This window comes from Calypte anna, chromosome 2 (assembly GCF_003957555.1).
Source record: "Calypte anna isolate BGI_N300 chromosome 2, bCalAnn1_v1.p, whole genome shotgun sequence".
In the NCBI taxonomy this organism is placed as follows: domain Eukaryota; kingdom Metazoa; phylum Chordata; class Aves; order Apodiformes; family Trochilidae; genus Calypte; species Calypte anna.
This window is the reverse complement of record NC_044245.1, coordinates 93,051,990-93,067,289: the sequence shown is the minus strand read 5'-3', so window position 1 is coordinate 93,067,289 and position 15,300 is coordinate 93,051,990. Positions and strand designations below refer to the sequence as shown.

The 15,300-nt window shown below is 42.9% G+C and overlaps 1 protein-coding gene across 5 annotated transcripts; it reads left to right on the top strand.

Moving 5' to 3' along the window:
- Window positions 1-13,847, top strand: CNDP2 (carnosine dipeptidase 2). 5 transcript variants are annotated; one of them, XR_003987234.1, is made up of 13 exons: window positions 2-74; window positions 2,907-2,996; window positions 3,510-3,653; window positions 5,281-5,443; window positions 6,984-7,072; window positions 7,968-8,168; window positions 8,692-8,776; window positions 9,348-9,508; window positions 11,141-11,305; window positions 11,816-11,957; window positions 12,571-12,718; window positions 13,165-13,298; window positions 13,356-13,847. XR_003987234.1 is itself a non-coding variant. In XM_030445715.1 (12 exons), exons 2-12 carry the CDS (start codon window positions 2,937-2,939, stop codon window positions 13,232-13,234), a joined length of 1,428 nt encoding a protein of 475 aa, XP_030301575.1. In that variant the 5' UTR covers window positions 1-74; window positions 2,907-2,936; the 3' UTR covers window positions 13,235-13,847. The 5 variants fall into 5 exon arrangements, 4 of the variants coding, with proteins under 4 accessions (XP_030301575.1, XP_030301578.1, XP_030301576.1 ...); XM_030445715.1 differs by having other exon boundaries at window positions 1-74; window positions 13,165-13,847; XM_030445716.1 differs by lacking the exon at window positions 2-74 and adding an exon at window positions 247-320 and having other exon boundaries at window positions 13,165-13,847.
- Window positions 13,848-15,300: the final 1,453 nt, after the last annotated feature.

The window sequence follows — 15,300 nt, the reverse complement described above, 5'->3', positions numbered from 1 at the left end:
CAGCGCCGGGGTAGTTAGGGCGCGGGGGGCGGCAGCCGCTGCCTGTGGAAGGGAACCGGGACGGCGCTGTCTGGGTGAGTGGCGGCGGCGGCGGCGGCGGCGGCGGCGGCGGCGGCGGCGGCGGTGGCGGTGGCGGTGGCGGTGGCGGCGGCGGTGGCGGTGGCGGTGGTGGTGGTGGTGGTGGTGGTGGTCCGGAGGGAGGGGTTCGGTCCGAATCCGGTGCTCTTCGTGTTGTGGCAGCCTGAAGCCGGAGTTTTCCGCGTCCCGGCAGCGGCTGCTTCGGTGCCGCGGCCTTTCGTGGAGACGCCGGCGAGTGCTGGGTACGCCGGGCCGGGCCTTGCCCTGTGGTCCGTGTTTGGGAGCCCCGGCCTAGTTCGCTTTCCCCCAGCGCTCCGGCTGCGCCTGAGGGGGGGAAGCTGCCACCGACCCATTCCCCACGCTGGTACCCTCTCCCTGCCCAGCCTCCCGCCTGCCTCCCTCCCTCCCTCCCTCCCTCCCACCTGAGAAGGGACGCCCTCCGGGGTCACAGAGCTGGGGGCTACGGTGAACTCTGCCTTTTGAGGAAAAAAACCTTGTGAAATCCTACATTTGGCTTTTTAAGTCAACCTCAGCCCAAAGAACGGGGCGTGTTCTGCGAGGTTGTGTGTTGCTGCTTTTAGTATCAAAGCATCTTAGGGGTTGGCAGGGACCTCCGGAGATCACTTAGCCCAATCCCCCTGCCTAAGAGGGGTCACCCGGGGCAGGGCACGCAGCGATGCATCCAGGTGGGTTTTGAAAGTTTCCAGAGAAAGAAACTCTGTAAATCCTCTGGGCAGCCTGTGCCAATGCTCCGTCACCCTCACAGTAAAGAAGTTTCTCCTCATGCTGAGGTGTGGGACTTCCTATGCTCTAGCTTAAACCCGTTATTCCCTGTACTAGTAGGTTGTGGAGGACAATGAGAGCACCCTAGCCAAATGCTCTTGTCTGGGATCCTTATCTTGCTGGTGGATAAGGAGGGTATGGCTGTCCGTGTACACTGATAGTCCCTTGTATTATCTGGTTTTATAATGCAACCATGATAGTACTGTGAAAAGGTAGAACTGGGGAGCTGCTTCTCTGCAGCTAGGAATGATTCAGTTCTCCACTCTGAAGGATCTTCAGGAAATTCTTGCTCTGATTTTTAGGAGGAGAGGGGAAGTAGCATCTGTCCTTGTGCTGTGCAGTGAGCTCCGTTTTCAGGTTAGAAGCTGTCTGAGACAGATTTTTTTTTGCAGCTCTACAGTGAGACCTGGGTGATACAATATCCCTCTAATTTTTAAGAATATTAAACTGTTTAAGGCAATAGTTAAAGTAGTTCCTGATTCAGCAAGTAGTCCAGATCTTGCTTGGGTTGCACAGAATAGCAGCCTCCATGTAATACGCTGTATTTTGTCTGTGAGGCTAAAGCTCTGCTGTTGCTGTAGGAGCTGGCTGAGTGAAAGGCAATGTCAGATGCACAGGGCTGATTGTTGTATTCTGGTTTCTCTGAAAAGTTCCAGATTAATTGTGCTTGAGGTCTAACTGCATGTGGGGATGATGGCTTTGTTAGGGAAACCAGGCTTCAGTGAGAGGCATTGTCTGTATAGGCCTTTTGAAGGCATTCAGTTTTTACCACTCATGATTATTGAAGAGAATGCTTGAACTGTCAGGTGGTTTGGGGTTGTTCTAGTTGAACTTTTTATCCAAATGTAAACTTGTTGAATGCTGTAAATTAAATGGAAGCCATCTTCAGTGAATGAATGATTTCTGTATGTCTTAAATCAGTGATCTGTACAAGTACAACTCCAGGGGAAGAAAAATGTATTCCGAGTCTTGTAGAGTTGGGGTGGTAGAATATGCTTATATGTGGGACAACCTGCAGCTTGAAAGTATTTGATTTATCTTTGTAGAGCAGTCAGCTGTTCAAAGAAGACAAACAGTCAAATGTTTTAACAACTATCATACTTGTCTTGTGACTTCCATGCAGAAGTGCAAGAAGGGCTGAAGGGATGTGGCATAAAGCTGACTGAACAAAACAGACTCACAGCAGTTGGTGCTGCTGAACATGCTTTTTTAGTGTAGTAGACAGACACTGGAGTTATTCACATGTTCCAGGCACTTGGATTTCAGAGGCAGGCTTGTAAAGCTGGTTATCTTCCTGCTTTGGGGGAGGTGCAGTAGCTGTACTTCTGAGACCTAAGTTTAAGCTTGTTGGTTGGTATGTCTCTTAAATATGGATTTTGGGGTGGTAAGGATGATAGGAAGCTGAGGAGGGGAGAAGTCTTGTGTCTTTTCATGTGAACTTCAGTTGCAACTAAAACAGAACAAGGAAGTGGTAGCATTGAACTGGTAGTCACTGAGTGCTTGGCTCATGGCCTGCTGGGGCTGGTTTCTGTTCCTGTGGCTTCACCCTGTTTTTTGGGAAGGCTGAGTGGCAGGCTGGGGCTTTAAAGCTGAGAAAGCACAGTTCTTAAGCTGGCTGCTTTTAACCTCCTTGGAGAGCACAATGTATAAGTGTGGTGTCTTGGACCTAGCTTCTAGCATTCAAGCCACTGTTAGTTGAACTCTTACAATAAACTGCAACTTTTTAAAGTAGATTTCACTTAAGAAATCTTTTGTCTGTAATTCTGCAGTAAAGTTAAATGCATGACTTGAATGAAGTACCTCTACAGACAGCTTGCTCAGTTTAACCACCAAAATTATTTTAGGAGAGGCAGAAACAGTGGCGTTGAGATTAAATATGCTTTTGTTTAGTCATGTCCCTGATTTCATAAGAGGGAGTGACTTCAGGTTTTACATTCACACAGCTTGGTATATGGCATTAGCAATGGAGAGGTGAAATTCTTCTGTGGCTCCTTGATTAGACTGCTTCTGAAACCTGTGAAAGCTAAATTATTTTTCTGCCACAGAGTCTTCAGCAGCACCATTCTGGTCAGAAAATGTCTGCCCTTGAAGCACTCTTTAAATACATTGATGAACACCAGGACCTCTATATTCAGGTAAGTTTTCTTTTGGAGGTTTGTCCTGCAGCACAGATGGCTGTGCAATATTAAAAGCTGATAGGTGGTCATCCATGAACTTGTTAACACCTATATAATAAATCCAGTAATAAAGTAATGCCAAGAAAATTTTATTCCTTAAGTTTAGGCATAGCTCTGTTTTAAGACCTAAATCTCCATGGTAGGTACACTAGGAAATGCTCAATTACTCTGTAGTGCAAGCAGTGATTAATTTAGAGGTGGAAGAACTTTGACAAGAGTCCCTGGGTACCAGACTAGGTTTGTAATGTCTGCCTTTTTGAGGTGGGGGAGAAAAGATATAAAGAAGGCTGGAATAAAGCCTTCTCACATCAAGCTGTTCATGCTGGGAGACAGAGGGGGACGCTTTGGTAAAAAAATTGGTATTGGAGGCTAAATTGGCATAAGCTGAGTTACAAGGTGTTGTATTTGTGTAGTGCCCTCCCCAGGAGCTACGTCACCTGTAGTGCAACCTTTCCTTTCCTGTGTCTGTAGCGTCTGGCTCAGTGGGTGGCAATCCAGAGTGTGTCAGCATGGCCAGAGAAGAGGCCTGAAATCCAGTGCATGATGGAGGTTGCTGCCAAGGATATTGAGCGACTGGGAGGCACAGCCCAACTTAAAGATATTGGGAAGCAAAAGGTATGTGAGCATATCCGTGCCAGCTCAGTAGAAAAATTCTGTTTAGAAAGCAAGGTGTTTTGCACCAGGCTAGCTTTTTATCATCCCAGTAAGAAAGGTACATAGACTGCATAAAGTATCCTTTAAAAAGCTGTTTATTTGAGCTACCACTATAAAGATGCAGTATAGATAATCTTAAGTCCCTTCAGCTTCTGGGAGCCCCAAGCTGTGCAGCATCTAGTGGGTATCCAAGTAGCGTGCAGCATGCTGTGTAGGTCCCATTCATGGAAATGTTGCCTTTTGTTTATTCAAGCTGTTTGACTCCACTGCCAAACAAGAGGGACATTCACATGAGAACTTCTTGCTGCACTTCTATAGACAAGGATATGCAGGTGCTCTAATCACCAGAACAAAGTGGGAACTGCCTGCAAGTTCTAGTCAGCTGGCTCAGTTTATTCTGCAGCTCAAGGCTATGTACAGCACAGCACAGGCAGGAAGGTGAAGCTGTGTGTGCAGTGCAGCACAGACTTGGGTGCACTCAGGCTAATAATGTGCATCACCGAGTTCTTGATGAATGATGATCTTTGTCAGGATAACCACACAAGGGCCTCCTGGAGAGTCACCTAGAAAGGCAGTAGCTTCTTAGGGCGTGAGATAATGTCTTTGCTGCCACACATTTAGTCAACTCTTGTAGCTGAAAGAAAGTTAACTTTAGTATTTACTTTCGTATTAAGTATAGACAAAACTAGTCACTTCATTAGGTACCTTGTTGCTAAATGATAATGTAAAGCACTGTAATGTAAAAGCGGTGAACTTTTCTGATCTAACTTAGTAGAAACTGCTGTGCAGCAGTAAACTGTGTACTGATTACTTCAGGTGTAAGTTCTTGCAATGGTTTTAATCATTCAAAGAAGCAGCTGGCCAAGGACCGTGTACCCTGTTAAAAAATCAGAGCTTGGGAGCCTATATGAGCAAAAAAGTCTAAGCTGATCCTGATCTGCTGAACAGCATCTAGTAGTATCTGTTGGCTCACTGGAAGGGAGATACATGCAGGCTGAGTAGTGGGTGACAATTGCTAATTGCTTATTCCAAAGGATTAAGCCAGGTTTAACTCTTGGACTCATGAAATAAATTCATCAGCACTACTGTGCCCTTTGCTTCACAGCATAAACTGGTATAGAGAAATTCAGCTGTAATGCTGAGTGTAGGCATGTGTTATATTCAGATACCAGTGACAAGAAATTTTTGTTGAGATCTTTACTGTGGACAAGATGAAAGTGCAGTGACAACCGGTGCAGAATGCAGTATTGAGTGGAGTTTATCACTAATGCTTAGGTCAGCATTAGGTATGGCAGTTTGCCATGCAGACAGCTTGCTGGGCTATAGTGGAATCTAAGATTGTTAGCCTAAAGCTAAGAGTTCTGAGGGGCTTGGAAGATTTTTACTACTACTGGGATTTGTTAGGAACCTTTTTACTGGCATGGTGCCATCATGCCTGCATTGGTACACTGCTTCTGGCAACCAGTTTAAATACTTAGTTTTGTTTGTCTATGCCTTTAATATTGTAACCTCTAATGTTACAGTAACTCATCTGTTAAAAAACTACTGCTCTGACATTTACAGGAAATTTCTTGGCTTGTATTTCTAGCTGCCTGATGGATCAGAGATCCCTTTGCCACCAATTGTTCTGGGAACACTTGGCTCAGATCCCCACAAGAAGACAGTGTGTGTATATGGTCACCTCGATGTTCAGCCAGCAGCATTAGAGGATGGCTGGGATAGTGAGCCCTTCACACTGGTAGAAAGAGATGGTAAGAGTGGTAGACTTCAGAAACTCATGAGCATGTCTTTAACAAGTGTGGTATTTTTCAGCTGTTCTAAAGTTGTACCCTTGATTGAAAGGGGGAAGAAGAGTAGGAACAGACATGAGTGTTTAGTTAATACTGCTGAGATAAAGGTTGGAAGAGGGAAAATGGTAAACAAAGCTGCAAAATCTCATCTGTTCTCAGAACTCATTTTGTTTTCAGATATTTTAGACTGTATTTGCATGCTATTTTCCTTGTAGATGCAGCAAAGTCAGCTGCTGCATTCCATGGTAATTTGTTGCCGGAAAGCTTTCTGGAGCTAGTTTCTTGTGCTGATCACAACTTGCCACCTTTAAGGTCACATCAGTGTGCAGGAATTTTGAACCACTACAGGAGACAAACAGCACATCTTTATGCCTGGAGGCAGGAGTGGTAGAGCAGCCTCCCTTGGTTGCCCTGTGTTTGCATGCTGTGCTACAGGGAGCACCACAGAAGCTGTGTTTTACAGAGCTGGTGCCCAGATAAGTGCTCCTCTTCCATAAATAGGGCTGAAGAAATCCTGCATTTGAAACAATACAGTGCCAGTAGCCAAGAAGAGACTAAAACTTTGCTTTCTATTTCAAGCTGGTGCTACCAACAACCTCTCACTTGTTTTGTTTGCTCAGCATTGAGTGTTAAAGGTCATAGGAACAGAAGGACATAAACCATTCTTACTGCATAAGCGTTAATCATTGCCAAGAAAAGAAGTATATGTGGTAACCAGTACTTCTACCTGGGTGCTTGGTCATAGGCAGCAGAGTCCAAGTTACTAAATTGCATCATCTGATTTGATAGCAAGAGCTAGACTTGCCTTGGGCTGTGGCTTGTCTCTGTGCAGCCTGGCAGGGTAGGAGGCATATTTACCTATGGCTTTTTACCTTGCAAGCTGTCTGGCCTGTTCTGTCACTGTGGTTACACTTAGTGCTTAGGGGTTGTAGCCACAGCTCTGGAGTTGCAGAATGCTGTGTTCCCATCATGTGCTACTTTTCTGGGACTTCCCCATAGCCTTTGAAATTTTTCTTTGACTAAAGCCCTTTCTGAGGACATTGACATTTATCTGGAGAATCCAGAGAAGTGATTGGTCACTAGCTACTCAGATTTTAGTCTTCAATAATTCCTTGTTTGAATTGAAGCTAATGCTGGATAGGTCTCTGTTAAAAGGAGGGAGGTAGTTTCTGCAGCTTTACTGTTTGTAGAAAATGGCATTTTTGTGAAGGAGAACAGCTTAGCCCAAGGCAGAGTTCCTTTTTTCCAGGCTTATGTTCAACTTCTGTCTAGAGAGCAGCTGGGGAGAGAGGTAAGGTAGCTCTACAACGGGGAGAACTGTTGCAGTCCTGTACCTATCCCATCTGTGGGTTGTAAAACTGCCACTTCAGAAAAATCAGAAATTAAAATTAAGCAGGGCTTAAAAGCTCATCTAGAAAGCTATTTTCTCCTGCAGGCAAGAGCTGACTGAAGCTTTCTCAACTTTTCTGCATAGCAGCTAATTTGTATTGACTTTCAACAGGAAAGCTATATGGGCGAGGATCAACAGATGACAAAGGTCCAGTGCTTGCCTGGCTGAATGCCTTAGAGGCTTATAAAAAAACTAACCAGGTAAGCACCCAAAAAGTAGCCTTTCTTACATACAGCTGAGTCTAGCAATAAGTGTTATCCAAGACACAAGCCCTTGTGAAGCAAGTCTGCTTATTGAGCTGATTCCAGGAATGACACAATAGTCCTGTAAATTTCTTGATGCCCTGTAGGGTTGAGTTGACTTGCTGGCAAATTAAGTCTTCTAGATGCTTGGATTATACTTCAAACATTTTTGCTTTAACAATGTATTGGAAGGAAAATGCATATGAAATAATCTGGAGCAGGAAGAATCATCAAATATTACCCCTTTCTTGTGAGGATGTTAAATTAGGTTGGCCTTTAGCAAAGCATAATGTCTCCCTGCCACTGAGCTCTAAGAAGGGATTAACTGTAACACTAAACTGGGAGCTTTGTTTCTGTACAAGAAAGTGCAATCAGCAATAGTTCAGGATGTCTGCTTTATCTTGCAAGACAAGTTCTTATTATTTATAAGAAGAATCAGCAGTTCTCAAGTGCTATCTAGGCACAGAATATGGTAGACTGAATAGATGGGGTAGCTCTGAGTCTCACTGTGGTGTGCAACTTCTGTGGTTAATGTTAGTTTTCTTAGCCCTATGACTTAACCTTTGGCAACAGATTTCTGCTGCATTCCCACATATAAGAGGATTGAGAACAAGTTGTTCTAGTTATGTTAAAACTTCTTGAAGAGTTTGAATTTCATTAAATGAAGGGTAGTGTAAAGCCTCTCAAGGTAGGTGCAGTCCAAACTTTAATACTTTTTGTATAATTAACAAATTCAACTGTCATGGAGCTAACTTACTCATGTCCATTTTTCCTTTCACATGGTGTGAAAACTACTGGTTGCTGAAGGAATCCATACTTGCACATAATCTGTTCCTGTTTTTAATTTTCAAAGGAGTTCCCAGTAAATGTTAAGTTCTGCCTAGAGGGTATGGAAGAATCAGGATCTGAAGGCCTTGATGAACTGATTTTTGCTCAGCGAGACAAGTTCTTTAAAGATGTGGATTATGTGTGCATTTCTGACAACTACTGGCTAGGCAAGAAGAAACCTTGTATCACCTATGGCCTGAGAGGTATCTGCTACTACTTCATAGAGGTGAGTGCTGTAATACACTGCAAAATCAGTTTTAAGATGAATTTTCTACATCAGAAGAGCAGTAGCTCAAACTCTTTTGTACCCATATCTTTTCAGTAAGGGTGAAACTGAGTAGAAACTTAAGCAGAGCAGTTTACTAATTGTCTAAACACCTTCCTTTTACTATCTGATATGATACTGGGGTGGTAGGGATAGCTTTGCAATGAAAGGATGCAAGGTGAGGCAACACTGTCACTGGAGGATTATCTTGTGGCATCCATGTGTCTTCATCCATATATTTCCTTGAGTGCAGGAAGAGATGTCACCACCCAGGTCCCCAGAGCTGAAATACTAAGGGATTATATAACTCCACAAAGCAGTAAAAAGCATATCTGCTTTAATGTGCTACAACTGCATGGTCTGGTTTCAAACACAGATGCATCCTCAAAATGCGCAGCAAAAAGCTAATGTAAAAGTCTGCTCTGTGCATTTGATAATATGTTCATACTACAATTAACCTGAATCTTAATTCCCTTCAAACCAGGTGGAATGTAGTGACAAAGACCTTCACTCTGGAGTTTATGGTGGTTCAGTACATGAGGCCATGACAGATCTCATTGCTCTAATGGGTAAGAAAAAGCATGTTTCACTGAGTGCATATAAAATGGGAATAAAAGCCATTAAAGCATGAGTGAGTTTGCTTGTGAGGAAGAATTCTTAAGGGCTGTTTATACTAGCAAAGCTGTGACCAGTGAAATGGGGCTTGCCAGGTATGCATAACACAGACTAATGCCTTGTACACAAACATGATGATCTTGCCAAGAAGTTTTCTATCTACTTTAGCTTCCTTTAAAATCCTGCTGCAAACTTTTCTATTAATTAAATCCCTCCCTTTTCTGCAAACTCTAGTTCTACAGGTGGGATATTGAACTCCTTGGGAATCTTGCCTTCAAACAGCCATCCAAACATGTAGCAGTAGGATTAAATACAGTTGCAAGGACAGTGCACATTTTGGATAGCTGCCAATTCCACAAGTGCCTTCTATGATTAGTGGAACAGGCTCTGTTAGGTAAAGCTCAATTTCATTATGTTTAGGGTTTTCAGAAGGCAAAGACTTCCATTTTCCAATGGAAAGTGTTCCCAACAATGACATCTTGTTTTTTTTCTGGTTGAACCCTGATATTAGGTACTTGTTTACAGGTTCTCTTATAGACAATAAAGGGAAGATCCTCATCCCTGGCATTAATGAAGCAGTGGCACCTGTTACTGATGAGGAGCTGGCACTATATGACAAGATTGATTTTGACCTGAAAGAATATGCAAAAGATGTGGGAGCAACAAAACTATTGCATGGTGCAAAGGTATAAATACTTGTGTAATTAGCAAGTAATTTAGTAGGCAGAGAATAAATCTGTCTTTAAAATGGTGACACTGCCTTGAATTCCTAAGTGTATGTGTAAGTAGGGTTTCAGACTTGTACAGAACTTTATCTAGTGATGTTCCCAGTGCTAGATAAGAACTGGCAGCACTTTTCCAGATGTCAGATACCAGATCTACACAAAGCATCTGATTTCCTACATCTCTAACTTCAGTGGGTTATCAGAAATGAAGTAGTTTCTCAGTGAGAACTTCTCATATGGTGAAGAAACAGCTTGAGATCTTGCTGTGATGAGTTTAAGGTTGACATACTGAACATTCTTCTAGACCTGGCAAGCAAAGACTGTTTAGTATATGTGAACTGGGCATCTGTCCAAATATTTGACCAGGCTCATTCAATAAACTCATGTCTGAATTTCTCAGATCTTCATCCTGGGAGCTCTCCAAATGAATGCTTTTAACAGCATCGAATCTTGCCAGGTGTAGGTATTACTAATTTTACAGCATTGCACCCTGGATGTATACATCTAGCATAAAAAGAAGAAAAGTGTTATAAAAAACAAGTTTACATGTGCAGATCTGTCTTCTGTCCTTCCTCAGGAGAAGACTTCGGCTCCAGCCAGATAGGTGTAAGTGACAACTTTATGCCCTCAACTTTGTCTTTACATGCTCAGGTTTATATCAACTGAGAGCACAGAGGCTTTCTTGTTTAGCCTTGTCCTATAAAGTAACAGATGAAATACAGCTTGTATATAAGAAGGAGCTGTCAGGGCTTCGCTTCCTATGGTACTGAAGCTAAGCTCTTCAGTCTTACCTAGACTGAAATCCCAGCTTAATTTACTGAGGGAGTTCTGAGCTGCACTCAAGGAAGGTCATAGGTCTAAGGGGAGACAGGGAAGAGAGTTCTGAAGGGTGATAGTTTAATTCTCAGAGAAGGTAGGATCCAGGCTGTACCTGGAACAAAAACTTGAAGTTAAAGCACACAAAATTTCCAAGTCTCCTGAATCTCTGCAGTGAAATTCAGGTTTGAGACACTACAGCTGTCTATACAAGGCACAAATGTTGAATACACAGTACTCAGTGTACTGAACCGCTGTGTCCAACACAAAAAGGAAGAAATATAGAAGTGCATCTCAAAAAGGGCATAGTGCAACTTTAATAAACTCAGAGTTCAGAGAGTTGAATACAACCATTTGTATAAGTGGGAGCACAGTGTATGCCTGTCTGCTCAGGGGTGTTATCTTCATAAGCATGTGACTCAGTGATGAAGGCACCTGCCTGATGAGGCAGGGGAACTAAAGCTTCCAATATACTCCCTACACACTGGGCTTGAGCATCTTTTAAATAATATTTGTGTCCTTATCAGAAGCAGTCTGGTCATGTCCTGTAGGCTCCATACAACTAGGAGAAAGCCAAACTATAGCTAGTGAATCTCTTAAGGGGCTGAAAACTGCTGCATCAAAATGTGTGCTTAATAGGTGTAATGAATGAACAGCCTTTGTCCATGGGAGAAAGCTCTATTTCTTGCAAAGTCTGTCTAAGGTTGAAGAAATTATTACTTTGGGGTACTCTATCAAACTACATGTAACCTTATGTCTTTCACTTTGCCTCTGTAGAGAGATATCCTTATGCATAGGTGGAGATATCCTTCCTTGTCTCTCCATGGAATTGAAGGAGCATTCTCAGCCTCTGGAGCCAAGACTGTGATTCCTAGGAAAGTGATTGGCAAGTTCTCAATCAGACTTGTGCCAAACATGACTCCTGAAGAAGTCACAAAGAATGTATGTTGAGGTGGATCAATAGTCTCAAAACAACAAGTGCCTCTAAACTTGTTCTCTGTACCTGGGGGAAGAGTATTTCTGGTTTCTAAAGCAGTTCTGTTTATTTACTTTGCTAAAATTTTCCCTGTTGTACACCTCAACACAAATAACAGAATTGTTCTGTGGTCCTACACAGGACTAATGGGGCCTGGCCATTCAGTTGCTCTCAACTAACTTGAAGAAAGGGCTCAGGAATAAATGCTAATTGTGTAACAGTTGTATTGTCAGAAGTGAATATTCAAAAGCATAAGAGTTTGACATAATGGCTAACTGTTCTACACTATACTGTTAACTTACCTAAAGAAGATAGATTCATGGGAATAATATGAAATATTAACAATAGGAAAAATATTGCTGCATAGTAGTGATAAAGTTGTCACTGTAAGTCCCTAAGATGCTTTTAGTATGCAGTCTTTATCTGTCTCCATACAAATGCTTACAGTAGGTAAAACTGTCCAATCTTTCTTACAGGTTGAAGACTACCTGAGCAAAAAGTTTGCAGAGCTGCAGAGCCCCAACAAATTCAGAGTATATTTGGGCCATGGTGGGAAACCCTGGGTGTCAGACTTCAACCATCCCCACTACATGGCTGGTAGGAAGGCCATGAAGACAGGTCAGTGTGTTTTCTACCTGGCTTTGGGGAGGACTCTTGTTCCAGCACCTCAAGAAGTACTGAGTTGCTGTTGTGTGCAGAATATTTGCTGCTCTGCACTTACATTTTGTTACTTAGTGAGCCAAACTTATTAGCTGTCACGTGCAATCTTAAACTCAGGTCTGATGTCAAGCTTATTCCTACTATATTGGAACAAGTCCATTGGTATGGTGCTGCTGGTGCATAAGCAAGAGACTCTCAGTAGCTCAGAATACTTGCTCAGCCAAAGTCTTCAGAACTTAGTCATCCTAGCAGCCTTCTTTATCAGTTATGCTAGGGCAATTAGATTGCATAGGACAACTGGAGCAAATCTATCTTCTGTGTTGGAGCTCTGCCAGACTTTCAGGTGAAGTGTTATTTGCTTAACTGAACATGACAGTACTCCAGCACTATATATTGGGGGTGCAGATGACAAAACCTGCAACCTCTGTGGTCTGGTTGATTAAAACAAAGCAACATTTGGTGAGCACATAATACAGAAAGAGTTGGTACTTGATTCTTTAAGCAGCAGGAAGGATCTGTGGTGGAAAAGCTAATACTATTCCAAACTGACCAGAGTATCACTTTGTTCTAGTTTTTGGAGTTGAACCAGACCTGACAAGAGAGGGAGGAAGCATTCCTGTTACCCTTACTTTTCAAGAAGCAACAGGCAAGAATGTCATGCTGCTTCCTGTTGGAGCTGCAGATGATGGTGCCCACTCTCAAAATGAGAAGCTAAATAGGTGAGGATATTTATCCCTGTGCTAGGCTGTTGTACTGTGGCTCTTGGCATCTATTCTGAAAAGAACCAGAAAGAATTGATCTCTTCCTTTTTCTTTGATTCTCTGATTCTCTGGAAGGCAAAGTGCCATTTGCCTCTGTCAGAGAGTGACTGGTTGGGTAACTAGTCTGTAGCTGAATCTTGGTCTCATTACTACTCCTGATTTTATGCACATGAAACTAGAAGCAGTTTTTATACTTGGATCTCCAAGCTTGGCTACCCCCAGTCCCAAGGGTGGCAATTCTCTCTTGTCAGAAGGGATTCAAGGAGGCTGGGAGTGGTGCCTGCTGCCTGCAGCACTAATGTCCTGTAGTGTCTGTGTGCATAGGACTGATCCTGAAAAAAGAACAACTGCTAGAAATGCAGCTCAGACTAAGACAATGCTAATGGAAGCCATCTTCCTTCCAGGTACAACTACATCCAGGGGGTGAAGATGCTTGGTGCATACCTCTATGAAGTCTCCCAGCTGAAGGACTAAGACATCTCGCCTTCTGGCTTATAAATCAGAAGTCTGAATTTTCATAAATGTCATCAGTTACCAAGTCTTATACGGCTTCTCTTTTCCACCAACACCCTACTGTTTTAGGGGGGAGAGGGAAGCCTGCAGTCCCACTTGACAAAAAACACAGTATACCAAAAAAATGTCTTAAAATGACAGACTATTCCTTACCTGGCCATCAGTCCTGAACTGTATCTTTGCCCTTTCTTTATCACTTTCAAGTTGTGGTTTGCTATATGCATTTACTTTTCCTCTAAAGCAGGAAGAACAGTTTGATCTCAGCTGTTTAAGCAGCCACATCAGCTGTAGAACTGTCAGCCAATTTTAAGGTTCTTATTCCAGGATATGTTCTGGAAGTTGTCAGGGATATATTACAGGGCTATACTGGAATGTGTTTGAGCTGTAGTGAGGCATCTATCTCAGAGTGACCTGGAAGAGCAGTTTGTCTCTTACAGTTCATACCTGCCTGCAGGTTTCAATTTACAGTGAATTAGGTTATAACAAAATTCACTCAAGTAATGACTACTGCCCATCTTTTTGTAAAGCTTCCTTTGTATTCCCTAAAAAGGACAATAAATAATCATGCTCTAGAGTCTGGCTCTTGGTCTCCAAGTATTAAATAATGACTTGGGAGGGAAAGCAAATTCTGGTAACTTTGGGAGAAACTCCTCTGTCTATAGAAACAGGTGAGCAATGTGACAGCACAGTCTACTTCTGGGAATCCAAATTTTTATTCCTTAGGCTCAGGCTTCATAACAGCTTGTTGACTTGAAGCAGATGTTGCTAAATCCTTTTCTCCTGAGATAAAGCAAGCTTAGAAAATGTTTCTTTTTGGCTCTGTAAGCCAGGTTATCACACTGTAGTACAACTGATGATTCTGCAAGGGATTGGGTGGAATTCGTAGCTGTAAGTGGGGAGAGAAGAGTATCACTCACTGGAGCTACTGACATCCATCTTCAAGCTGTCTTTTGGAAACACTCAGCTTCAGCACTTCTGGTATGTTAAGAAAAACTCTTCCAAGAGTGTGCTAATCTAAACTGGGTTTGTCTGACTGTTTCTGAATTCCCTGACCAGCACTGGCATGCAAAACTAGTTCAGTAATTTAAGTGATGCATGCAAAACTAGTTCAGTAATTTAAGTGATGGTGCTTTGCTCTGAGAACTGAGAGCATGGTGCAGTCCTGTAGCCTGACAAACAGGTGAGCAGCATGTGGTGCTTCATCCCCTGGGGGCAGAGGGCAGGAATTCCCTGTCTATCTGGTTTGCACTTATTGCTTGATGTGGACTTTTAATAGCGATTGACTGAGGCAGGGAGAAGTTTTCAGTTCTCACTGGGAAGCTTCTCAAGCTCCTCTGCCATGTTTGATTTGTTATGGAAGTTGATGGCTGGAGACAGAATCTGGTACCATTAAGCTTTGCTCTTGCAGCTGGGGTATAGGCTGAGCCCTGTGTCAGCACCTGCAGCTCTGCAGGGTTTGGGCTCTTGGGTTCTTGCCTTTCAGTGACACTGGAGCTACCCTGACAGAGCATGCAGCCTGTACATGGGATAAGACTGGTGTGCCTGGATATTTCAAGGTCATCTGTCTGCAGAGATCAATTAGTTCTACTAGTAGTTCTCCTAGTAGTCAATGGATTTTAAGTAGCTTTCTCAGTTACTGTATCGATACCTCAGACTTCTCTAAATGGGCTAACTTACACAAAAAGAGAATTCCCTGGCTGTTGCTGAGTTTATATTGCTTGTTTTCTACCTATTGATTTGAAAAGCATTAAAACCTCAAAAAATCTGGTTCCTGGACTAAAGTAATACTACTTTCTCCCAATGTAAGGAAAAAAGCTTATTTGGGCAAGGGGAAATCTGATACCATCCTGAGCTTTGTTCAGCAAGTAAGCATGTCTGTGGCTGTCCTGTTTGATTTTTAACTATTTTCCTAAATCACTTAATTGTCTCAATCACATAATTGAGTTTGCATCAGATCCCACACTTCCTGAATAAGTAGAGCCTGGCAGAGTTGTGGAGAATGCCCAAAAGAGGATGAAGTGTGTAAA

Excerpts from the sequence above, each read along its gene's own strand:
- CNDP2 (XM_030445715.1), top strand. The coding sequence starts at position 2,937 with ATGTCTGCCCTTGAAGCACTCTTTAAATACATTGATGAACACCAGGAC. Across the intron at positions 2,997-3,509 it reads ACCAGGACCTCTATATTCAG|CGTCTGGCTCAGTGGGTGGC; the intron begins GTAAGTTTTCTT and ends CTGTGTCTGTAG. Across the intron at positions 12,719-13,164 it reads CAAAATGAGAAGCTAAATAG|GTACAACTACATCCAGGGGG; the intron begins GTGAGGATATTT and ends TCTTCCTTCCAG.